Here is a 25198-nt window from a genome sequence, read left to right as displayed (position 1 = left end):
CAATTCAGGCATAAGAGAGATATGAGAAAATATCAAATGCTATACTTGTCATAAGAATGGCCACTTTGCTTCTTAGCGTCCACGGAGCAAGATGGGTAAGGGGAAGTTGCAGACAATTGCAGTGACAACAAAGACATAGTTGAGCGAGTTTGCTCTAAAGTTCAAGAGACTTTTCACTCATGTCTCGCCTTTCTACCAACACCATTGCTAGAAGCGCCTGGTACTTGGATAGTGGTGCCTCTCACCACATGATAGAGGCTAGAGAGTCATTTAGTAGTTTTGTACAGGACCACTCAAGGATCCATATTGAGCTTGGTGATGATGCTAAGTATTCAGTGAAGGGGCAGGTGACAATTCAGTTCAAGCTTGCATCAGGAGGGTCCTTTGATGCACAAGAGGTACTCTATGTATCTAGCCTAAAGAAGAACCTTTTGTCCACCTCAGTCATGGAGGACAAAGGTTATGAGGTTAACTTCCGAAGGAGGCAAGTGTTCATCTGCCTGGAGGGAACTAGGGTAGAGATTGCAGTGAGGAATGGAGTCCGGGAGGGGAACCTATATAGACTTCGGGGTTAGCCTGCTTAGGCACGAGTGTACACCAATGAGAGCATGTGCAAGCTTTGGCACAAGAGGATGGGACATCTCCATCACAGAGTTGTATCATTACTGAGACGAATGGTAATTAGGCTTCCAAACTTCAATCTGGACCAACAAGGGGTGTGCAAAGTGTGTGCACTTGGCAAGAATGTCAAGGCATCTTTCCCTAGCAACGAGATTCAATCCAAATGCATTTTGGATCTAATCCGTTCTAATTTAGCTGTGTTGAATGTCACATTCATCATTTAACAATTATACATAGAAAATCTCAACCATAATGCAATACTCACAGTAGGATCATAAAGAGATAGATAAGCACAGAAAGAGACACAAACTTTTCACCTAGGAAACCCAAACTCAAGAGAAAACCCAACAATCTTTTCTAGGAGAAAATTTTTCAATTCAAGAAAAGGTACAATCTAAGTTTTATAAGTTAACCTGAGAATTCCTAGGGCTAGACCAGCTCTTCTCTCATGAACAATAGTTTCTCAGGGTCTCAACCCTGCCTTTATATCAACCTGAGATTACAAGGTCTCCTTTCAAGGCTTCGTCCCTCCCACAGAAGCTCTTGTACAAACATGTGGCCTTTAGTTCTTTCATTGTTGGTAGACTTTAGGTCTTTAGGCCTCCTTCTAGGGCTTCGGCCCTCTTTCTCAATACAGAATAGATCTAAAACTTCAATGGCTTATTATCTCCTTCTATGGCCTAAATAGGGGATCGTTCGGCACTCTTCTAGGGCTCGGATCTCCCTTACATAGATTGTAATATGATTAGAAATTCAGCCTCCTTAAAACAACAGTAACTTCAATCTTTCTTCTTTCTCAAACACAAATAAGAAACTCATCTTCTATTGCTTCAATTCGTCCTTCTTGTGAAGATTTGTGGCTCCTTTTTGAAAGGATATGTTACGATAAAATTGTTTCCAAATGGAGGAGGTCAAGTGCCTTTATATAGTGGATTAGGGTGCCCAAATTGGAGTGTCTTCATGGATAGGCTGACATGATCTTATGCTGGGCCAACTTGACTTTTGGATGCAATTTAAATTCTAAATTTCTTCGTTTATATTTCTTTTATGAGCCAACTTGGAGTAGCTGGAAATACCAACCGCAACCACCCCAAAAATCAACAAGCAGGGCCTATGTTAGTATCTTCAGTAAAGGGTGCATCTTACTATGTGACCTTCATTGATGACTTCTGCAGGAAGACCTAGATCTACTTCAAGAAGACCAAGGGTGAGGTCTTCAGTGATTTCAAAGCTTTCAAAACTCAGGTGGAGAACATGACGAGAAGGAAGATCAAGGTGTTGAGAACAGATAATGGGGGTAAACAAACCTCTAATGAGTTCATAGATTTCTACAGAGAGTCAGGGATCAAGAGGGAGAAGATAGGGGCCTACAACCCACAGCAAAATAGGCTTGCAGAGAGGAAGAATTGATCTATCATCAATACGATGAAGGCCATGATCCATTATCAAAGTTTGTTGATGCTTTTGTGGGCTGCGGCATGCAAAACAGCAGTGTATTTGGAGAACAAGAGCACACACCAGATTCTAGAGGATACGACACCGAAGAAAGCATTCATAGGCAAGAAGCCTGAGATAGGACATCTCAAGATATTTGCTTGTCTAGTCTACATCCACATACTTGCGGAAAAGAGGACAAAGTTGCAGCCCTCAGGTGAGAGGGGCATTTTGGTGGGATACAACAAGGATTCAAAGGCTTATAGAGTCTTCCTCATAGATCAACAGAAGATAGTGTTGCGCCAAGATGTCAAGTTTGGGAAGAACTTGGCATCTAGGAAATCTCAAAACTTGGCAATAGTTGCAAGAGGGGCTTAGGAGGAGGAACCAAAAGAGGAGATGAAAGCATAGACTTCCAGTAGCAGAGATAGCCAACCTTCAATGCAGGAGGAGCAGTCAACTCCTTCGACATCAGTTAGGAGGCCAAGTAGCGCGAAGCAAACCTTGCAGGATGCTCAGGAGCATATTAAGCCTCCCAAGACCACTTTCAAGTAGAGCAAACCTCCACGGAAGTTTTCAACGTAAATGGCTTTGATGACCAACATCAAAAACTCAGGGCCTTCCAACTTTGAGGAAGCAACCTGAACCAGCAACACGTGTTGAGAGATGCCATGGTGGAGAAGCACAACTTCATCATGAAGAATGATACCTGGGAGATTGTGTCGAGACCAAAAGAGAAGTCAAATGTGCCTTCCAAGTGGCTTTACAAGGTAAAGCATGCAGCATATTGCAATGTGGAGAAATACAAGGTCAGATTTGTGGCTCGCGGGTCCTCTTAGAAAAAGGGAGTAGACTACGAGGATACTTGCTCCTATAGCCAGATACTCCCCTATTCGAGCAGTTTTTCGATAGCTTCTGAGATGGGAAGGAGTATCCATCAGATGGATGTGAAGACTGCCTTCCTCAACAACACCATTGCAAAAAATGTCTACATTGAGCAGCCACGGGGGTTTGAGATCCATGATAGAGAGACGAATGTATGAAGGCTTAAGAAAGCCTTGTATGGACTCAAACAGCCACCCAAGGCCTGGTATGCCAGGATTGACAGTTATCTACAAGGCATAGGCTTCACCAAGAGTGAGGAAAATCCTAAACTATACTTCTTGTTGGTTAGATCTGAGCCCCTCATTTTGGTGTTGTGTGTGGATGATCTTATTATGACAAGTACAAAGAGATTGATTGCAAGTTGCAAGTCAGATCTAGCATCAGGATTTGAGATGAAGGATATCAAGCCAGTGCATTACTTTTTTGGATTTGACGTTTAGCAGCAACTAGATGAGATCTTCCTTGGACAGGGGAAGCACGCTTTAGAGATCTTGAAGAGATTCAGAATGGAGGATAGCAGGACCAATGGCCACTCCGATGGTGACCAACCTAAAGAAGATTGATTCTTCATATTTAAAGTTGACAAACTCTAGACAATACAGCCAATTGATTGGCTTATTCATGTATCTAGTCAACACTCGACCAAACATCAGCTTTGTCGTTAACACCCTAAGCCAATTCATGGTGGAACCGAGGATCACTGGGTTGCGGCAAAGCACGTGCTCAGATATTTGCAGGGCATGGTAGGATATGGATTGCAATACCATGGTGGAGATGGTGTGAGGTTGCACGAGTACTCAGATTCAGACTGGGCAAGCAGTGATACAGATCGAAAGAGAAGCTCTAGGTGTTGCTTCAGTTTGCGGTCAACAGTAAGCAGACCTCAGTGGCACTGTGTTCAGCTGAAGCAGAGTACATGGTAGCCAATCTAGCTAGTTGTGAATCCATTTGGCTTCACAAGCTACTCACGACATTGTTTGGTCAGAAGCTTGAGCCGACAATGATCCACTACAATTACCAGAGTTGTATCAAAATCCTGGAGAATCCAGTGTTTCATGATAGGTCAAAGCACATTCAGATCAAATACCACTTCATTAGAGACATGGCACTAAGGGGAGCAGTCAAGCTCCAACATATTTCTACAAAAGGAGCAGCTGGCAGACATTTTCACATAGCCCATAGTGAAGGGCAAGTTCGTCCGGGTTCGAGACAAGCTTGGAGTGGTAAAATATACCTTCATCGTTAAGAGGAATTGTTAGTGTTTGTAGCTCAAACAGGGATTTCCATGAGGGTGTCTACTTATGGAAATTGTCATTAAAAGTATCATATGCTTTTTCAGAAGTCCACTTTATTAATTAATTAATAAAATGAACATTTTTTTATTAAAGTGATTTTAGTTTAATAAAATGACTAAAGTGGGTCACTTAATAATTTAATTAAAAGAGAGCAATTGATCTCACGGTTACATCCCAACTGTTGAAGATTAGTTCTGTGGCTCATGTCAAAATTATAAAAGAAAGAGAGGGCATAGGACAAAGACACACAAAACATTAATTTTACAAGTCACGTGAGTGAAGGAGAAAATCAGATATCTGATTTTCGCCAACTGGCAAGGATTTCAGCAGTATTTCAGCCAGGAGAAGGCAGCCAGTCTTCAGCAAGGAGAAGACAACCAGTCTTCAACAAGGGGCAGAGCTGTCTTACAGCCCAGCAGAACAGGCCGTACATATGTCCATACGGATTCCATAACATCGTATGGATTCCATACCACTGTACGGATTCGAAGACAAGATGCCTCAATTTCCATGCAAACTATAATTTTCAGGTTTGCTGTTTGTTTGATTAATTCTCAGAGACATTTTCCCTATAAGGGAGCTCTTGTAAGTTTTGAAGAAAATTTTGAATGGTGAACTGATCTAGAAGGGCAGAAATATTTGTGCACTGTGTGATTGCTTTTATAATTTTCTGCTGCATGCAAAAGTAAATATTGCCAGCAAGTAACTAAATTTGATCTGTTTTCTTAGATAGCTACTTTTATGATATTTTAACAAGAAGACTACAGTCCATAAAATTGTTGCGGTGAAAGTCACTGAAATCAACACATCATAATAGCAAAGGTGTGGCTTTGGTGCCACTTGAAATATTCCTTGATTGCTTTAGATTTAAATCAACGAGGAAAGGAACAAAAAGAGCTCTAATAACAACAATCACCTTGATGAGTAAGAACATAAATAAAACTAAATAATAGAACTTATAGCAGTCATATTATCAACAAAACACATAACCCGTAGATTAAAGCAGAAAATACTCCATGTAAACTTTAGAGCAGAGGATGGTATATGGAAGAATAGAATAGCAACTTGTATTAAAAATGGAATCCAGTTCAGTTCTAGTTTTCCAAGTCTATAAGAAAATGTTTGCACGTGCCCCTTATAGGCTAATTGTTGACAAAGTTATAGAATAAAACAACATTTAAAAGCTCTGCAACTCATTATGTTAACTAAGTATGGACCATTTTAAAGCTGGGCAACTAATTATGGACCAATTCCAAGTCAAAATTAACTTGACTATAAATCCAATTGTTTTTTGAACATTTATATTTAACTTGGACCCCATCATACTGACCAATCAAACTAAATTCTAATTTCAAGCTTAATTAGCCAAAAAGCATTAAAAATATGAAGCAACTAACTATTTTTGGCATCATCTAAATTAGTTTAAGTTTCTTAATTTGTAACTAATTTTTTACTTTGGTTGATTACACAGGACCTAATGCACCAAGAAAATATCATTTTTTATAATGTGAAAAATCACAACAGATGACCTACCAATATTGCAAGCAATGCAAAAGGAGCAGCAGAATTCTCTTTTGACCATAAGAAAAGCTAAGTGATAAGTAGAGAGAGAGAGACAACCTCTGCACAAGGCCATCACCAGTTAAATCAACTAGCTGAAAGATGAAATTTTCAATTTCATTCCGGCAGCCTTTTTCATAAATACTCTGCATCCCAAAGTTCAAGCCTATCAGAGCAAATTATATGGCATACATTCTAGGCATCGACATGTCATAGAGTGAGAGAGAGTTATCATTGCAAAATACTATGGAGATAGTATTTTAAAATTTAAAGTGAAAATCAAACAATGAAACAATGTTGCTCAAGGGTATGCACTCTGCCATTCTCTAATTTTGATATTACAAATTTGAAATTTGTTTATTGCAGAACCAAGATAAGGAAAGAAAAACAATATATAAATGACAATACTTTTACCTTAACAATTACGAGGTCTTCGTAGGTAAGCATTTGGTCTTTTCTCATCCGAGAGGCTAAATCAAACAATCGTGCTCCAAGAGCCCCATGAATTCCATAATATGCCTAAAAACATAAAAGTGATTCACTAAGTATGTCAAACATGTATACCTATAGAAAGCAGAATACTCACCATGCTCTGAACTCTATGCTATGGTTAAACTTGTAATGAACCTAGGATTCAATATATAATGACAACAACCTCTGCATCTACAAAGAAATGAACGACATTTACACACTTACTAAAACATAGGAGGAGGAACGAAGCATGCAAATTTTATGAAAAATAAATTATGTATTAAAGAGTTTTTTCTTTAGGATCAACAATTTATGGACTATAACTCCTCAACTAGAATTGGGAATATAAGTTCATATTTTGCAATTTGTTGCACCAGACAATTAAAGAAGGTTCATTATTTTGAATTTCAACTAAATACAAACTCACATGCCATGACCAAGAGCTATATTCTTATTCACAACAAAGAAAGAACTCAAAAATAGGGGAAGTGCAGTACAATATAAATTCTAAAAAATTAAAGCTGATAGCTGCAGCATGTATTACCATGTTTTGGACCTTGGTTGACCAGTGATTCGCACTGAGTTATTTTCCCAGAATCTATCTTCATTATTCTAATTTCATTATGAATTCAAACACCTGTTTCAGGTTAATAGTCTCATTGAGTTGCATATATGATAGTTGATATTCTTAAATTTCCAATATTATTTACGATAGTACGTGTTATGAATATAATTCATATAAAAATAAATAAATATAAATTAATTAACTAATGGTTAGTTAGTTAGTGATGAAGAGGCATGTCTTATAAACATGACCATTTATGAAAGGACACTTGCCTAGGGTATATAAGCAGGCCCTCATTCTCATTTGTAATCATCTCATATCTTATACCAATTCAATACACAATATTCAATATACAGTTACAAGTCTTACAATGAACATTGACATCTTTGAATTATTTTAAAGATTTACGCTGCATATACGACTTTTGGTCGTTACATTGGTATCAGAGCATTCCTCTGAGTATACAAGCTTTGTTCGTTACATTGGTATCAGAGCATTCCTCTCTGAGTATACGAACTTTGTTCGTTACAGTGACAAAGGAATGCAGCATGCCGAGATGGTTGAAGTACTGTCAATCAGGGAAAAGAAGTTGTTGAAGGAAGCCTAAGATGACTAGAAGAAGGAAAGAGGTATGTATGCATGTATGTAATTCAGTCATGTCATCATATAGTTGCAAATAGTATGGGTCAGTTCTCTACCTTGTGGGCATGGTCAAAGAAAAAGGGATCTCTTCCTTTGAAGAGATGCATGAAGGCATGGTTCACATATTGACTAGATGAAATCAACATAATATGTCCTCGTATGAAATATGAGGTGGTTGACAAAGATGAAGGAACTATGGATGGAAGTTCCTAGGAAGCAATATGCGAAGAAAAAAAAAGAGATCGTAAAAGATGTAACTATGAAAAAGGAAATCAACATTCTATGACTAGAAGAATTTACCATGACATCTCCATGGAAAAGGTATGAAGATTGATAAAGTCTGGAAAGGAAGGAAACCCTTGACATTGAATATCATGGAGATGTGTCAATATGTATGCAGGATGTTGACGTTGATGTTGCGACAAGCAGATGTCATGATGAAGGACCATCACAAAAGGTAACTTTGATTTGATGTTCATTTTTTATTTTTGAACAATATCTAGATGGGCTGATATAGGGCTACCGAAAGAGAGTTGTGGATGTCACCTACAACTAGTACTCATGTGGTGGGATGGAAGATCTTGAAGGAAACATGATGTGGAAAAAGGTAGTTGTATGAAGAAATGTCAGATATGGACTAGTAGATCACTTTCTAATGAAAGGAAGGATGACATGATTGACATGGTTCGTGAATGAAAGTGATGGATGGTCGATGCCCTACAAAGAAGTCCCAAGAATTGAAGGCTCCATAATGATAAAGATGAAATTCATGACATCAAAAGGAGGAGCTCTCCTAGCAGTTGATAGTGCCATGATCTCCACCAAAGAGTTGTTGTTGGAAAACAAGTCCCTAGTTAAGAGGGAGCTTGGACAAGTCCTTGGTTAAGAGGGAGCTTGGGTACATTCCTTTTCTAGGAATATGTACTTTCCTTCATAGGAATAGGTATATCCTCCCTAGTTGAGAGGGAGAGATAGACACATCATTCTTGTTTTCACTTTGGAAGAAAGAATGGAGGATTGGGTAAGCATCTAGCATCTGATACTCTTTGAGGATGAGGTAGGGCATCCAAGATAAAAGTAGCCATAGAGGACCAATATTTTTTGAGGACTGGGAATCCAAAATAAGAATAATCCTGGAAAGACATACTCTGTGAACGCCCTAGTGGGGTATGTACCTTGAGAGACAATGATGATGGTGTCTATAAGTCATTGGTCTCGCCAGCATTGTGCTCTGATCTTGTGAAGAGATAGAGTTGTTAGTCAAGGCCTTGCTATGTGACAATGTTGGTTGGTATGATGCTATACAGATGGGTTACTAATCCAATTCTTCTTATGAGAATTCTTCAGATTGAGTATGTCCAAGTACCTTGTATGGATTATGAATACCTCCCTAGTTAAGAGGGAGTGTTGAAATATGTAACTAGGTTCAGTCTTCATAATGACATGTGTAATCATGATTTTATGTATTTGATGTAATGAGAAAAATAAATTTATTATTGTTGTTCTTGAGACATGGGTTTCATGCTCAAGGAAATTTATTTTTAGGTCAAGCTCCCATTGTGAGCTCCTAGGGCTTGTTATTGAGTCTACAAGTCATTAAGTCATTGTCATGTATGAAAGACCCATTTGGGGCATGTTACATATTGTAAAAAAAATGTTTGAGTTAAAATGAAGTCAAATGACCCTCCAAGACCTCGTCAAGTACTAACAATCAAGTCAGCCTATCTAGAGAGTGAAGTCGACCTATTTGAGGGCTCAAGATAGCCTGTATAAAGAAGTACTCGACCCTAATTAAGATACACCCACTCAAGCATCAAAGGAAGTTCGATCAAGATAGAAAAAGAAGCATAATACCTAGCGAAGAAAGGAGAAGAGCGAAGCACTCTAGATCTGTTTTGGGCTATAATCCTCCACGCATGCAAAGGTTAGGGCATCAACTTGCAGCAGAAGATAACAAATTGCAGTCACTCAAAGAGAGCCGAAGTTTTGGATCAAAGAAAATCTCTCAGGCAAGTTGAATCATCAAGGAAGGGAAGTCCAGTCAAGCGAAGAAGAAAGGAGAAAATCTATCCATTTTCAAGCCACATGTGTGACATAGGGTTTCTGCAGAAGATGCCAAAATTGTAGGTCTGCAACAGCAAGTTGAAATTCTGAGCTAGGGCCGAAATCTGAAGTTGTGGAACAAGTTTGACCAGCATTGACTTGAAGGAAGAAAAGTTCATCAAGAAGCTTTGACTTGGTCTTGAAGGGGTTTTTGGTCAAGGGCCTAGGTCTTGGAATTCGTCAATCGAAGATTCTATAAGAAGAAAGAAATCTTGTGGGTTTTCCTCTAAAAGTGGAGAGGTTTTGGCCCTAGTTGATTGCCTATATTATCTTGTCTCCTTTGCCTTATTGTTCTTTATGGTTTGGTAGTTGTGTGATGAAGAAAACACTAATAATAAAACAAGTGAAAGAAGAAACTAATAAAAATACACAACAAACAGTTATCAAAGAAGAGAAATCATCCTATGTTGTTGCCCCTAGATTTCTCAACAATTATGTCTATCGTCTCAGTCATAAAATGGTAGATACATCAAATGGATGTGAAGACAACTTTCCTTAATGGGATAATTGAGGAAGAAGTGTACATAGAGCAACTTATGGGCTTTCAAGTGCATGGGAAGGAGTCCCATGTTTGCAAGCTTAAGAAGGCCTTATATGGACTCAAGCAAGCACCGTTAGCATGGTACTCTAGGATCAATAAATACTTGCTTAGTATGGGCTAACCCAAAAGTGAAGCAGATCTAAACTTATACTTTGTATTTGTTGGGACCGATCTGCTTATTTTGGTGTTGTATGTAGGTGACTTGTTTCTTACATGTGATGAGAAGCTCAATGCAAGGTGCTAAGTTGATATGGCAATTGAGTTCGAGATGAAGGACATTAGCATGATGCATTAATTTTTGGAATTGGAGGTTTGGTAAAAACCAGGGAAGATATTCCTTGGGTAAGGTAAGTATGTAGGTTAGATCCTCAAGAGATTTCAAATGGAGCACTACAAACATATGGCCACACCCATGATCACCAATCTGAAGAAGGTGACAACTTCAAATTTAGAGTTAGTAGATCCCATGTTGTACAAGCAACTAATAAGTTCTTTCATGTATTTAGTCAACACCAAAACAAATATATGTTTTGCAATGAACACCTTGAGTCAATTCATGGTGGAGTCAAGGCAAGGGCATTGGGTAGCAGCGAAACATGTGCTTAGGTATTTGAGAGGCACAGTGGAGTATGGTCTATGATATCTTGGAGATGTTGAGGTGAAGCTGCAGGATATACAAACTCAAATTGGGCAAGCACTACAATAGACAGGAAGAGCACTTTAAGGTGTTGTTTCAGTTTGGGATCAACAATGATATCTTGATTCAATAGGAAGAAGAATTTCACGGCATTTTTCTCAGCAGAGACAGAATATGGAAAATACTACAGTGAGCTATGTGGCCACTTGGCTTCACAAGTTACTTGTAGGTTTATTTGATTAGGAGTTGGATCCCATGGTGAACTACTATCGCTATCACAGTTTTATCAAACTCTCTAAGAATCTAGTGTTCCATGATAAGTCAGTGCACACAGAGGTCAGATATCACTTTGTTCGAGACAAGATTCAAGATGGAACAATGAAGCTCCAGTATGTAACGACAAATCAGCAAGTTGTTGACATTCTGACCAAGCCTGTGGCAAGAGGTAGTTTGAGGCATTCAGAAACAAACTTAGATTGGTGCATAATTCCTTCCTCACTAAAAGGGAGTATTGAGAATTATAGCTTAAAGAGGAAGTTCCGCACATGTTCAATGTTAAAATGCGAGAAGTAGTTCGAAATATGTTTGAAAAAGTTAATTTTGAAAAGAAATTATATTTTGTAGTTCACTTTAGTAAAAAAGCAAAAGTCTTATTTTTAGCAATTGTGTCTCAAATTGTACTTAAGACTAGGAGTAATCTTAAAAATAGATTATCTGCTAAAACTATAAAGAGAGGGCAAGGTAGAGGCTATTACACACACTTGAACAATTGAGCAAGGGAGGGAGAGAGAGAGAGAGAGACGGCAGTCAGGGAAAAGGCATTATTGGGCAGCATGCAATACGAGACATCGATCCATACATTTCTGTACAGTCATACGGACAGTTTCATACATGTTCATACAATCATATGGACAGACCATACAAGCTGTCCTATAAATCGTACAGCAGTTTTCTGCGGATTTTGGATTTTTCAGCAGGTATGCTATCTCATTTAGGGTGTTTTTTGGTAGCTGCGCATGTTGTTTTTTTTGCAGCATGTGCAGATTTCCTTATAATTTTTTTCAATGGAATGAAAGCTGATTTGAAAGTGTAATTAGTAATTACCTATATGTGTGTGAAATTAATTTTTATGCTTCCGCTGTATTTTCCAGCCATTTGTGTGATTGATGCATGCTCAGATTTTTATTTATATTATTGAGTAAATTCAAGATGAGATTTATTTAATAAAGAAGCATAGGACAGCAGTCACCTAAAGTTTTGGAAAATTTACAGATCAGTCAAATCAATCAACATGCATGATCCTAAAGGGTATTCCATATTCTAAGCTTTACAAAGTTTCAAAGCATATTCTCAGCTTTTTTCAAATATATGTGTATCATATTCCTGAAAATGTGTCTCAGAATTTTGCTACAATGAATATTATCACTATAGAGTTCAACATTCCAGTATTTGTCAAACTGCCCCCATTTGAGAAAACGCTGATAAATTTATACCTTGTTTTCATCTTTTCCCTTCTAATTCATCTAATTAAATAAATTCAGCAGTTCCAAGGCATTTGGATGAGTGGTGCCTCTAATCCAAAAACCAGCAACATGTATAGGAAGCCTTCAATTTCTATCTCTTTGAAAGAAAGAACCAAATCAAAATTACTCGTGATCATGACCCAGAGACTGCTAAGGTATAGTCAAATTCATTAACATGTCAGACTATTACTGGTCTGTTCTGATTCTATTGGATTTTACTTTGACTTAAAAGCATGTAAAAAGTGTATAAACTAGCACAGATCCATCCAACTGAATCTGATATGCACCTTGAGGTTGGGAAGCTCAAAGTGTATATCTTGAGTTCTAATATTTGATACACAAACCACTTGTCCATATTCAATGCACCATTCCACAAACACACTTGCGAACAAGGGGAGTTGATAGATCACCCCAGCCAAGCTGTAGAGTGCACCTTGCTTCTTCGGTGCAATAGAAAACCCAAAAGGTTCAAGGACTATATATAACCTTAACTAGAGCGAAAAGGGGTACCTAAGTGTATATTGATTTTGCAAATGCAACAGATAAGACATGACTCATGTGCCACTAATTATTTCAACAAGTCTAGAGAAGACACCCATGGAAGAAGCTACTTAAAAATGTGAATAAATGGTGCCCCCATTTGATTATCGTTATACGAATTTATCCATCATGGCAGAGTTCTGGTAAAGTGGATTAGGCAAAAGTCCATTGGGCTGTGATCTAGTGGTAAATTGGTGTGGTTGCTTTGATAATGACCCAGGTTGAAAACCCAACAGATGTGCTTTCAGTTCTAATGCAGCTGACCAAGATTTCCCAGGTTGTAAGGACATGTTAATGGCATAAACAATTGATTTCTCCTGGATTAATTTTGTGGCTTCGGGTCCAAAGGCCATCACGATGTAAAGCTCATATTGGGAGTTTCGTCCCCTCCAGTCACAAGAGGTTGATCAACCAAAAGTGGATGATGCCAAAGGTTTTAATACAAGGGGTAAGATTTTGTTCCTCTTGGTTTAAGAACTTTTGGGATAACCAATTAAGCCTTTGAACGCCTAAATGAATGTATAGGATTTCATTTTTGTTTTCTTAGTTGTGATCTGATTTCAATGGAAGTGGGTATATCATTTCAAATCAGAGCAAATCAGTGTGTGTGCGCGTGAGAGAGAAACAGGAAGAGCAATTCAGTGTGTGAGTGAATGAGACAGAGAACCTGGAAGACTGACGCAATGATGAATTGACCATTACTCCTGGATTGAGAGGCCAGCGAAATAAAGAGGGTTTTTAAGTCTTTCAACTCAATTTCGCTAAATTTCCTGCATACACAGGTGAAACGAAAGCATAAGATTTACAGACACAGTAGAGATTGTGAGTTTAATATGAATATACCTGCAAGCAGACTCGAATTCTGGGTCCGATCGACGTGCCTGGGAATTTCCCATTCCCTGTTTAGAAGAAACTGAAAATCTAGAGACCCTATTGCTTTGTGTGTAGTAGCTGGTGTCAATTTCGACTGTTGTAATTTGCTCCCATAGCAATACTGGTTCTATATATATACGTTTCTCTCATGGGACAATTTGTAAACCTTCCACATTTCATACGATAGAAATGTTTATCATGGTAACAGGTCATATCGGGCATGCAAAGTTGACCAATTGCCTTTGTCACAATATTTTTTTTTAAGGGAGGGAACTATCCTAGCCACAATATTTTTTTTTGTAAGAGAACTATCCTCGTCACAATATTACTTGTTTGTGTCAAATAGCATGGAAGGCATGAGTTCTCCAAATTTGTCTGTGTTAGGGTCAAACTTCCATGTTGTTAATTTGTCTTTGTGTTAGGGTCAAATTTTCATGGTGTTATGGTGAAAATATGTGGGCCAAGAAAAGAGTTTTGAATTTTCACAGGTAAATGAGTTTTTTTATGAAATGAAATGATATGATATTTTAAAGTCTACGAAACTAAAAATAGTCTATGAGACTATTAGTTCTGTATTTTTTGCTCTTTGCAATTCAGTCCTTTTCCGATTCAAATAGATGATGAGTTGACCCAACCTTCCAACAATCTCCTTGTTAAAAAGACAATGCCAACAAATTGATGCTAACATATTCTCATAACTTTCTCTGATGTCTTTGAATGCATCACATTCCAAAATGAAATGTTTTTCCGATTCCACAACGCCGGATGTGCAAAATGTGCACACCCTTTCTTCCCAAGCTTCTTTAGGCCTTTTTCACCATCATGTTTCACACTGAAGTTGATGTGAGTTGGTCCTTAATTGAACAATAAAAACCTTATAAAAACTTAGTAAGTTATATATTTATTAAGCTTTATTTTTCCAAAAAAAATAGGTAATTTTTAAAACTTGTATGTTACAATAAAATCTAATATATGGTATAAAGTTTTATTAGGTGATCTAGACAAGGTGCATTACACATGGATGACATTACTAGCACCTTAGTAATTACTCTCTTCTCTTTAGTGGAGGAGAAATCCAACATAAGGGAGGCTTCTATAGTAAGGCTTGGGATCAAATAACCCACGAACTTTAAGCTAAGTGCCTTTTAAGTATCCTATAGTGTGAATCCACCAAATAGAGATATGAGAAATTAGGGTTTGTGGTGGATTAGGAAGTAAATTTCATATTTGGGTTCAAGGGAACTATGGTCAACCTAAAGGCTAGGATCAATCTAAAGAGTCTCGAATAGGTTTCTCAAATGCACCAAATCAAGAAAATTTTCAAGTATGTTATAAAAATGAGTTTTTATATCAACAAATTGTAGCAAAACAATAGTTTATAATAACATCAAATTTAACCCTAAATATATTGATAAGTTATGAAGAATGAAGGATAAACTATAGAGTGAACTAAGGACAATGTTATAATATTTTTTTACAATTAACAAGGCATATAATAGCAAAGAAAAGTTTGATGTCAACCCTATATATATATATATATATATATATCAACTTCAATTTTGCCTCTCCAATGCACTTTTACAAAATGTCTAACCCTGGGGCATACATCAACAAGTCATTGAGTGCTGAAAATATAAGATTTTGTTGTAATTTAACTCTAATTTATCATGAAATGAAAAGGAAAATGATTTTTATATTTTGAAAGAATGTCACAAGAGGGACATACTAGTAGCTCCTCAATCTAGGGCACATGGAGTATAGGATACAAACAATTATAAGGTTTCCTTAGAGTGATACTAGATCCAAACAAACTAGGGAAAATAAACTAACTTACCCTGAGGTTTAGGATTTGGGTTCTCAATTTTCCGAATGATTAAAGGAAAGAAAAACCAATCTTTAGTCCTCATATACTTGGAGGAAGGGGTTAACTCAATAAGGGACAATGGAGCAAATCTGAAATAAACTAACTTAGGATATGAACAATAAACCTAGAGAACATAATACCAAGATAAAGCAAATAAACTATCTTTCTTCACCATGTGACATCCAAGATCCATAATAAACATCCATGAAAAGAGACCACGTAACATCATAATTCCATTTAATAGAAGTCACTCAACTAGGCCTCCATAGTGTACAAGAGAGAAGAATCACTAATCACGAGAGTGTATGATCCAAGTGCGAGGAATTCGAGAGACAAATAAAGTCCCTATATATATGAGGGTAACCAAGTTGACCTAGGTTGTCATTGATGTCAATATGGCAATATTCTAGATACTAGATGATGATATGGAGCCAAGGGGAAGCAGAATAGATCCATGAAGAGACAGGAGCAAGGCCATCAGGATAGCCAAGCCATAAGCAAGAGGAGTTTACCAAAGGAGGCAGATCAAAGCATATCACAGGATATCAGAGCAAGAGAGGCGTTCATATATGCAAACAGAGCGAGCATAACAGAGCATATATTTATGCCATATATATGCCAAAGAAGAGGAGCAAATGGAACAAACAAAGCGATCAGAGCCATACTTACAAACCATACATATATGCCAAAGAAGAGGAGCAAATGGAGCAAACAATGCAAACAAAGTCATCGGCGATATGGAGGAAGCAGACAGAGCTAATGGGAGCAGACATGGTCATATCGAAGGAGAAAACCATATATATATGCATTTAATGCAAATGGAGGCCAAAAACCCATATACATATGCTCTAACACTATCGGCGGCCAAAAACTATGCATATATGGCATATACACTATCGGAGGCAGAAAGACTGAGTTATAAGACAAATACACTATTGGCGCGAAATCTCGGCAAATATATTATGGCAAATACTCTATCAGAGGAGTAGAGCTATAGCATATGCCAAGAGTAAGGTGCATAAGCGGAGCAAAATATATATATATATATATATATATATAAACAAAGTGAAAATGATGGAGCAATTTGTTTACATATATATATATATATATATATAAACAAATTGCTCCATCATTTTCACTTTGTTTATATATATATATATATATATAAACAAAGTGAAAATGATGGAGCAATTTGTTTACATATATATATATATATATATATAAACAAATTGCTCCATCATTTTCACTTTGTTTATATATATATATATATATATAAACAAAGTGAAAATGATGGAGCAATATATATATATATATATATATATATATATATATATATATATATATATATATATATTTCTCCACGTTTTCACTTTGTTTATATATATATATATAAACAACGAAGCAATATATATATCGCAAAGTTCAAAAGGGTTGTCACCCCTGAAACCCTCTGATTGCAATAATATATGTGCGGACACATGGGACCATTACAATACGTTGCAATTTAATATCACATCCGCTGCGTCGAGATTATGTATCGCAAGTGGTTAAGGCCCTGCCACATTAAAACTGTCAATTGCGATATACAATTGCGAACCCGATGATCCTATTATATAGCGCTATATCGCAAGTCGTAAAGCCTTGCCACATGAAAGCGTCGATTGCGATAAGGCTGCGAACCCGACAGGCATATTAACTATGGTTTAATACCATATCACATTCGCCCATCGCAATGTTACACAGAGGGTTGTCTGAATACAAGCGTCGATTGCGATAAAGCATGTGGACCCAATTAAACATTATAACATGGCTTAATATAATATCGCGTCCAGTGGAGGATCGGTCGTCGGCCATCGGTGATGCCATGGTCTTGATGTATAAAGGACCTCCAGAAGTCTAAAGCGTCGATTGCAATATGGACCTAACCCGATACAAGAATAGGTGCGGGTGTAACATTTCCTGAAGTCCACCCTTTAGCCTTTTTTACTATTATTGCTCATATTTCATATGTAATTGATATTTGGCTTGCATGGGCATCTGAGGCTGAAATGCATACAATAACGCTCTCGATAGTTCAGGAGGCTGATTCATGGCGATAGTGATTGTGATTGGGACGTGGTTGTCTGTTAAACAAAGTCGTCTCTGGGTATGCTTGTAATTATTGTAAAAAGGAGCGTTGTTATAGTTTAACATAAGACGTGATTTCTCTGTGCATTTGTGGACCTCTCTCAAGAAGTAATGTGTCTCAGGAGTGTTGGCGAGCACGAAGAGACAGAGGAAACCACAAAGACCCAGGAGGAAGCTAAAGGGCCAACGAGAAAGAGGAAATTGACAATTAGAGGATGAGGTATGAATAGAAACAGGAAAAACAGAGAACAGGAGAGGGTTTTTTTAACGTTGTTGAATGTTGTTGTTGCTGTTGAACGTTGTGGAAATAAGCTGGAGGAGACAAAGGCAGTGAGAGGATCCAACTAAACAAAAAGAGGGCCGAAGGGCCAATAGGACAACAAACAGTCGAAGGGGAGAAGTAGCCAGCAGAGAACATAAGCTTGAACAAAAAGTTGTTCTTTATGCAGAGCGTAGTGCAGTTAACAGTAGACTGACTAAAGCTGTGTGAAGACATTATCAGAAGTCATGAAGGGTATTGGACACTCTATGTGGGCAGTATGAAGAATTGGCAAGACTACTTCATAAGAAGACTGGTTGTCATTGATGTTGTAGCTTGGAGACTGCAGTGAGGCTAGAAGCAGATAGAACTCAGTAGGGAAGAGTTTTGAGAGTAGAAGATTACTATCAAATGTACCTTGAAAAGATTGGGTCAGAACCCTTGAGGCTGGTGCCTAAGAAGTAAGTAGGATTGGAGTCCTTAGGGATGGTGCCTCAGAAGCAAGAAGGATAGGAGTCCTTGGGGCTGGTGCCTCAGAAGTAAGAAGGATTGGAGTCCTTGGGGTTGATGCCTCAGTAGTAGGAAGGATAGGAGTCTTTGGGACTAGTGTCTTAGGAACTGGAAGGATTGAAGTCCTTGGGAGTTGGTGCTCCTAAGTCCAAGATTGGTATCTTAGCAAAATAGAGTTAGTGCTCTGGAGGTTGGAGCCTCACCAAAGTCCGAGTTGGAGCTTGGCAATTGATTGCAACCATCTATATATTGTATTTATTTTACTGCATAGTTTGTATTAATTAAAGCACTTATTCTTGTTGTTCATCTTGTGTTCTGAATATATATGTTTTAACTGGTAAAATAATAGTCGGAAAAAGAAATACCGATTCACCCCCCTCTCAGTATTTCCAACAATTGGTATCAGAGCCAGTACCTTCATTCAAAGCCTAACAGCATGAAGTTCGATTTTTGGAACACAAATGGTGAAGTCAAGGAAGAAAGTCTCCAATCCTCCTAAGGATGTGTCTCCCTCTACTACTAAAATAGAAGACAATCAATTTGAGGAGGCTCCAAGGCTCAATGGGAACTTTAATATATGGGAAGCAAGAATGAGGAATTTCTTACAGATTCAAGGCATTGAAATCTGGAAATCAGTGATTGATGATAGCAGGATGGATAGAGAATCCAAGGAGTACAATGTAAAAGCAGTAAAGGCTATCTTGAATCGGCTACCTGATTTTATAAAGAACAATCTAGGAAAATATTCATCAGCAAAGGGTATATGGGACAAAATTCATGACCTTCACTCAAAAGGAGCATTGACCATGACCATCAGTCAAGAAGATGATGGAAATCTAGAAGGAAATCCAGATCCCATCATAGAAGCTGAACATGAGAATGATGACATCACGGCTAAAGTAGACCTAGAAGATGAAGAGAATGAAAAAGATTTTGTAGAAGATCTCCTCGCCCAACTTATGGCTGCCATGGAAGAGATTAACAATCTGAAAAAGGATAATAAGGAACTTAAGAAGATAGCACTAGCTGGTGACCAAGATCAAACAAGGAATGAAGAGCTTGTCAAGCTTAAGAATCAATTGAATAAAGCAAAGAAGCAGGAAGATACCTTGTCAAGTCAACTTGAACAAAGGCACAAGAGCTTGAACAAACTTGAAGAAGAGATTGGTCAGTACAAGGTAGAGGTCTCCTCTCTCAAGTTTCAACTACAAGAAGTTAGGAAACAAGCACAAGGAGCTGGAAAAACAATGGAGAGCATTCAAGAAAAGAATGAAGAAATCTTCAAAATGAAGTCAGATATCATCTCCCTTAAACTAGAAGCAGATGAAGCTACTCGTATCAAGGAAGAGACTGAGAAACAACTTGCTAAGAAGAATAATGACTGTGAAATATTTGAAGAAGAGATTGTCTTCCTCAGAACAAAGGTTGAAGGGATGAACAAAATCTTGAAGAGCTCTCGGGCCTTGGATGACATGCTCAACTATCACAGATGTCCATCTGATAAATCAGGTCTCAGGTATGCAGGTGAATCCTCAAACAAGAATGAAAATGCTTTAAACAAAAGAGATGTGAAGAAGCTAGAAAGAAATGGTGATGCTCCCAGTTCCAGCAAAGGCAAGGAGAAAAATCAAGGCTACAATAGAAGAAATCCTACTCCATGAAGAAATATAGATGATGTCAAAGATGCAAGAGGCAATGGTTATCATCAAAGGATCTCAAGGCAAAAAGGCTTCAAAAATACATCAAGGAAACCTCCATCACCCAGGTACCAAAGTTCATTTTTTGGTTATTGTTATTCTTGTACAAACTTTGGTCACATGGCAAAAGATTGCAAAGCATATCATAAAGATAGATGTTATGTTCCCCAAGAATATCATAAAGATAGATATTATAGTCCCCAACAATCTCCAAGAAACAATTTTGTAGGAAGAAATCATGAATTCTTATTCATGAACAATGTAGAATGCTTCAAGCGTCACAACATTGGTCATATGGCACATGACTATAACTTAACTTGGGCTCTTACACAAGCTAGAACCATGCAAAATAAGAAAGTTATACAAGTATGGAGAAGGAAGGAAATACAATCCGAAAGTCCCTTGAGCTATCTAGCCAACAACATATGTCATTGGCCTGAATTTTGACTATCTAAGCATTTTATGAGAAGACTTTGCCAAAAGGATATGATGCATACAATTAAGGGGAGCCTGTAATTCTTGATCACTATTGCAAAAGCTATTAGTGAAAAGGGTCCTAATGAAATCCTTGTTGAGTTATATTAACAATCATTCTTTGATAAAGATCATTTCTCAGGGGTACTCCATTGAAGCATATGATCCTGTAACCATTCTTTGGACTATTGTTAAAGATGCTTTCCACTTAATCACTAAGTAGTATTTAAAGCAACGGAGAAAGTCATCTAATGCTAGAGAAAATAGGGCAAACAACCATGGTGTTGTTATCTGAGAAGTTTATGTCTAAACTTGGGGATTTAATGTGAGAACAGATAAATTCTGGACACTAATAGAGGCAATCTTCAAACAAACAGATACATTTGGAATGGAGTTTGAAGTAAGAGCAACTGGCAGCTTATAACAAACTAAAGCATTGCAAATAAATGTAAATCAACAGAATGATTTTAAAAGACAGTCACAGATTGTATATCTAAATCTGCTAGCAGAAATAACATGCAGAGACATGTACAAGAACACAAGGAAAAGATGGCTCATAGAAAGGAGAATGTTGTGCAATCAAGCATAACTTAAGCTGATACAGATCACTTAAGAAGTATAGCAACAGGAAGGCACAACCCCTCACATTTTTGTCCAAATGAAATGATGATTGAATACTAGATGGAAGTAACTTAAGGATAAGCACAGAGACACAAATGAACTCATATATGAAGAAAGATAGCAAGAAAGACAATCTTAGGGGCATTTTCTCTTGATTCAGACTATGAAGGTCTCTCAATGTTACCTATGGATAAAACAATATGAATTGAAGCATAAAAGCCTGGATTTGGACACTTGGTGTATGGCCATTTGCAATCTGAATGAAAGCATTAAAGTAGAGCATCTTTAAGCATTGATGGAAGCCATGATAGAGCAGTCCTAAGACATGAAGAGGGATTAATGTGATAATTTATGATAAAGCATCAATCCTTCTATCTTGAGTAAAAAGAAGAAGAGCACTATGACAGGGGAAGTCACAGACCCATGAAGATCTACCATTCATGAAGAACATAAGCAGTTTGATAGGGGGAGTCCTAGAGCACTCCTTTCCCATTGATGTCAAAGGGGGGATGCCATGGTCTTGATGTGTAAAGGACCTTCGGAAGTCTAAAGCGTTGTTTGTAGGTTTTAACCCCGTAAAGAAATTACCTGCATACGAATTCTAAAACACAGAAAATAAACAATGCAAGATCATAACACATAAAACACATATACATAGAGATTTTCCCCTGGATCCCAAAACCGGGACTACTAGCTTGATTTTTCATTATGTTCCTTTCAATGTTACAATACATATTTATACATGTCGAAGCATCAAATACCATGGACCGAAAACCATCGCGTCCAATACCATGGACCGAAAACCATCGCATCCAAAAAACATGTGCGAAAAATCATGCACAAAACCATAGGTGGGTCCACCCAACCTAACATAGGGTCCAAAACCAAAATTTTCCAGGGCGCTGCCTCGGACCCCATAAAGTGGGGTTATGGGTGCCCTTCAAACCCCCTGTTAACTACGTGGAAAGAATATAACACAACCCAACATTCTCCCACTTGTTGTTTTCTTTCCAGAGGGGGCCACAAGAGAGCTTAGTCATTTTCCCAACCCTGAAATGCCCATTGTCTCTCTACACCAAGAGAACTTCTCAAAGCTCACAGATTTTATCAATGCATCTGCAGTATTCTTCAAAGTGTCCACCTTTACCTTCAACACCTTTTTGTCTTCTATCATATCCCTCACAAAGTGATATTGAACATCAATGTGCTTTGTCTTTGAATGATATGCAGGGTTCTTTGCCAAGAAAATTGCACTTTGGCTGTCACAGTCTATCCTTATAGCTTCCTATACTAACCCCATACTTGAACACAATCTCTGCAACCAAACTGCTTCCTTGCTTGCATGAGTGGCTACCATGTATTCTGCCTCTGTAGTTGATAGTGCCACTACAAATTGTTTCTTACTCATCCAACTGACTGCACCTCCAAATAGGTTAAACACATACCCACTTGTAGATCTTCTCTAATCCAAATCTCTAGCCCAATCTGCATCAACAAAGCCACGAATATCCAACACTCTGTCCAATCCTGGTCTTCCTTGGTAGCACAGACCATAATCACTAGTGCCACGCAAATACCTGAAAACCCACTTCACTGCTGTCCAATGCTCCTTTCCTGGTTTTGACATAAACCTGCTCAATACTCCCACTGCATGTGCAATGTCTGGTCTAGTACAGACCATTGCATACATCAGGCTACCGACTGCACTTGCATATGGAACACGGGACATGTCCTCTTCCTCTTCTTGTGTCTTGGGACATGTTCAGCAGATAACCTCACACCTACATGAGTAGGAACCTTCACCGGTTTACTATCCTGCATATTAAACCTCTGCAATATTGTCTCGACATGCTTCATATGGTTTAACTAGAGCTTCCTCTTTTCCCGATCTCTTTTAATTTCCATGCCTAAAATATAGTTTGCAGCACCAAGATCTTTCATGTCGAATTTGGAGGACAATTGGGTCTTCAAATCCTGGATAATTTCTTTGTCATTTCCAACCAGCAACATATCATCCACGTACAAGACCAGATACATAACACGGTCACCAATTAATTTAAAATACACACAGTGATCTGCTTTGCTTCTGGTGAAGCCAAGTCCCCGTATAAATGTATCAAATTTCTGATACCACATCCTTGGTGACTGTTTTAACCCATACAGAGACTTCTTTAACTTGCATACCAGTTCTTTCGTACCCTTCGCTGCAAAGCCTTCAGGTTGCTTCATGTAGATTTCCTCTTCCAGATCCCCGTGAAGAAATGTTGTCTTCACGTCCATCTGTTCTACCTCAAAATCAAAAGTAGCAGCAACAGATAAAAGTAATCTAATTGAAGCTAGCTTGGCAACAGGAGAAAAAATATCACCAAAATCAATTCCCGGCACCTGGGAATAACCTTTTGCTACTAACCGAGCTTTGTATTTCTCCACTTTTCCTTCTCCATTTGTCTTCTTTTTGAACACCCATTTGTTGCCATTGGGTTTCCTTCCAGCCGGCAACTCCACCAAATCCCAAGCCTCATTTTTGTGCAAAGAAGCCATTTCATCAACCATGGCCTCTTTCTAGAGTTTTCCATCCTCTGAATCTACTGCTTCCTTCACAGTTCTGGGATCATCATCAATAATAGATAAAGCAAAATTTGAATAGAAAGCAGATGGACTATACCTTTCAGGTTTCCTTCTTTCTCGAACTGATCTTCTCACAGCCGAAATTTATGGCTCTTCATCTTCTGATTCCTCCTCTACTGTAGAGTCTGATTCTTCCTCCTTTAGCTCAAACTCTATCTTCTCAGATTCCTTTCATTGGACTTCATGTTTAATAACATCTTTCACCTCTCTGAACACCACATCTCGGTTGTACACAACCTTTCGTGTGACTGGGTTCCAAAGCTTATAACCCTTTAAACCATCATTATACCCAATAAGGATGCAGATTTACTATCCAACTTGGTTCGTTTCTCCTTTGGAACATGTACATATGCATCACATCCAAATACCCTCAGATGTGAAAGAGAGGGTTTCTTACGAGTCCATACCTATTGTGGAGTCTTATCCTCCAACGATGATGAAGGTGACTTGTTGGCCAGGTAACATGCAGTATCCACCGCCTCTGCCCAGAATTCTTGTCCTAACCTAGCACCACTGAGCATGCTTCTTGTAGTTTCCATCAACGTCTTATTCATTCTTTCTACAACTCCATTTTGCTGAGGTGTATATGGAGTAGTCTTCTGCCGTGCTATACCGCACTTCTTACAGAATTCTTCAAATTCCTTACTGTAAAACTCTCCACCGTTATCTGTCCTCAGCACCTTTATCTTCTTCTCTGTCTGGTTTTCCACCAGAGCCTTAAATTCTTTAAACCTGTCAAAGACTTCAGATTTCTTCTTAAGGAAATATATCCATGTACTCCTTGAGAAGTCATCTATAAATGATACATAGTACACAAACTTACCCAGTGATGGAACCTTCATAGGTCCAAACACATCATTGTGCACAAGTTCTAGTATCTGTTTCGCCCTCTTACTACCAGAGGGGAAACTCACCCGATTCTACTTCCCATATACACAATTTTCACAAAAATCAAAATCCAGAGAGTTATTACTCATACCTTCTACCATACCTTTACCATGAAGTATTCGAAGGCCCTTTTCTCCAATATGTCCAAGCCTTTGATGCCACAACATGGTCTTCTCTCCAGAGACCACTAGATTTTCTGCTCCACTTTCAGGAACCACAGAACTATTGCACCCATCAATAACAATGCTACCTTGCAGCTTGTACAGAGTTCCAATCCGAACTCCCCGCATCAATACCAGTGCTCCCCGAACCATCTTGCAGGTATCCTTCTCGAACACTGTTTTTACACCTGCATCATCCAGCTTGCTAACAAAAATCAGATTTCTGGCTAATGCAGGAATATGTAGAACACCTGGAAGCGTTCTAACCCTTCCACCTTG

General features: G+C 38.2%; 1 protein-coding gene across 1 annotated transcript in view; it reads right to left on the bottom strand.

Moving 5' to 3' along the window:
* The window catches only part of LOC149199514 (uncharacterized), an 81502-nt gene extending 67598 nt beyond the window's left edge, over positions 1-13904 (bottom strand). The window contains exons 1-4 of the mRNA XM_089400598.1: positions 13661-13904; positions 13485-13587; positions 6210-6314; positions 5856-5941 (exon numbers count right to left, since the gene is read on the bottom strand). Coding sequence (XP_089256724.1) covers positions 5856-5941; positions 6210-6314; positions 13485-13587; positions 13661-13713 — 347 coding nt within the window. The 5' untranslated portion in view covers positions 13714-13904. The remainder of the gene's footprint in view (positions 1-5855; positions 5942-6209; positions 6315-13484; positions 13588-13660) is intronic.
* Positions 13905-25198: the final 11294 nt, after the last annotated feature.

Source organism: Pinus tabuliformis, chromosome 2_1, assembly GCF_031772625.1.
Source record: "Pinus tabuliformis cultivar Carrire ecotype Pingquan chromosome 2_1, CPIR1, whole genome shotgun sequence".
Lineage (NCBI taxonomy): Eukaryota > Viridiplantae > Streptophyta > Pinopsida > Pinales > Pinaceae > Pinus > Pinus tabuliformis.
Note: the sequence above shows the minus strand (reverse complement) of the source record. Positions and strands in the feature narration are given on the sequence as shown.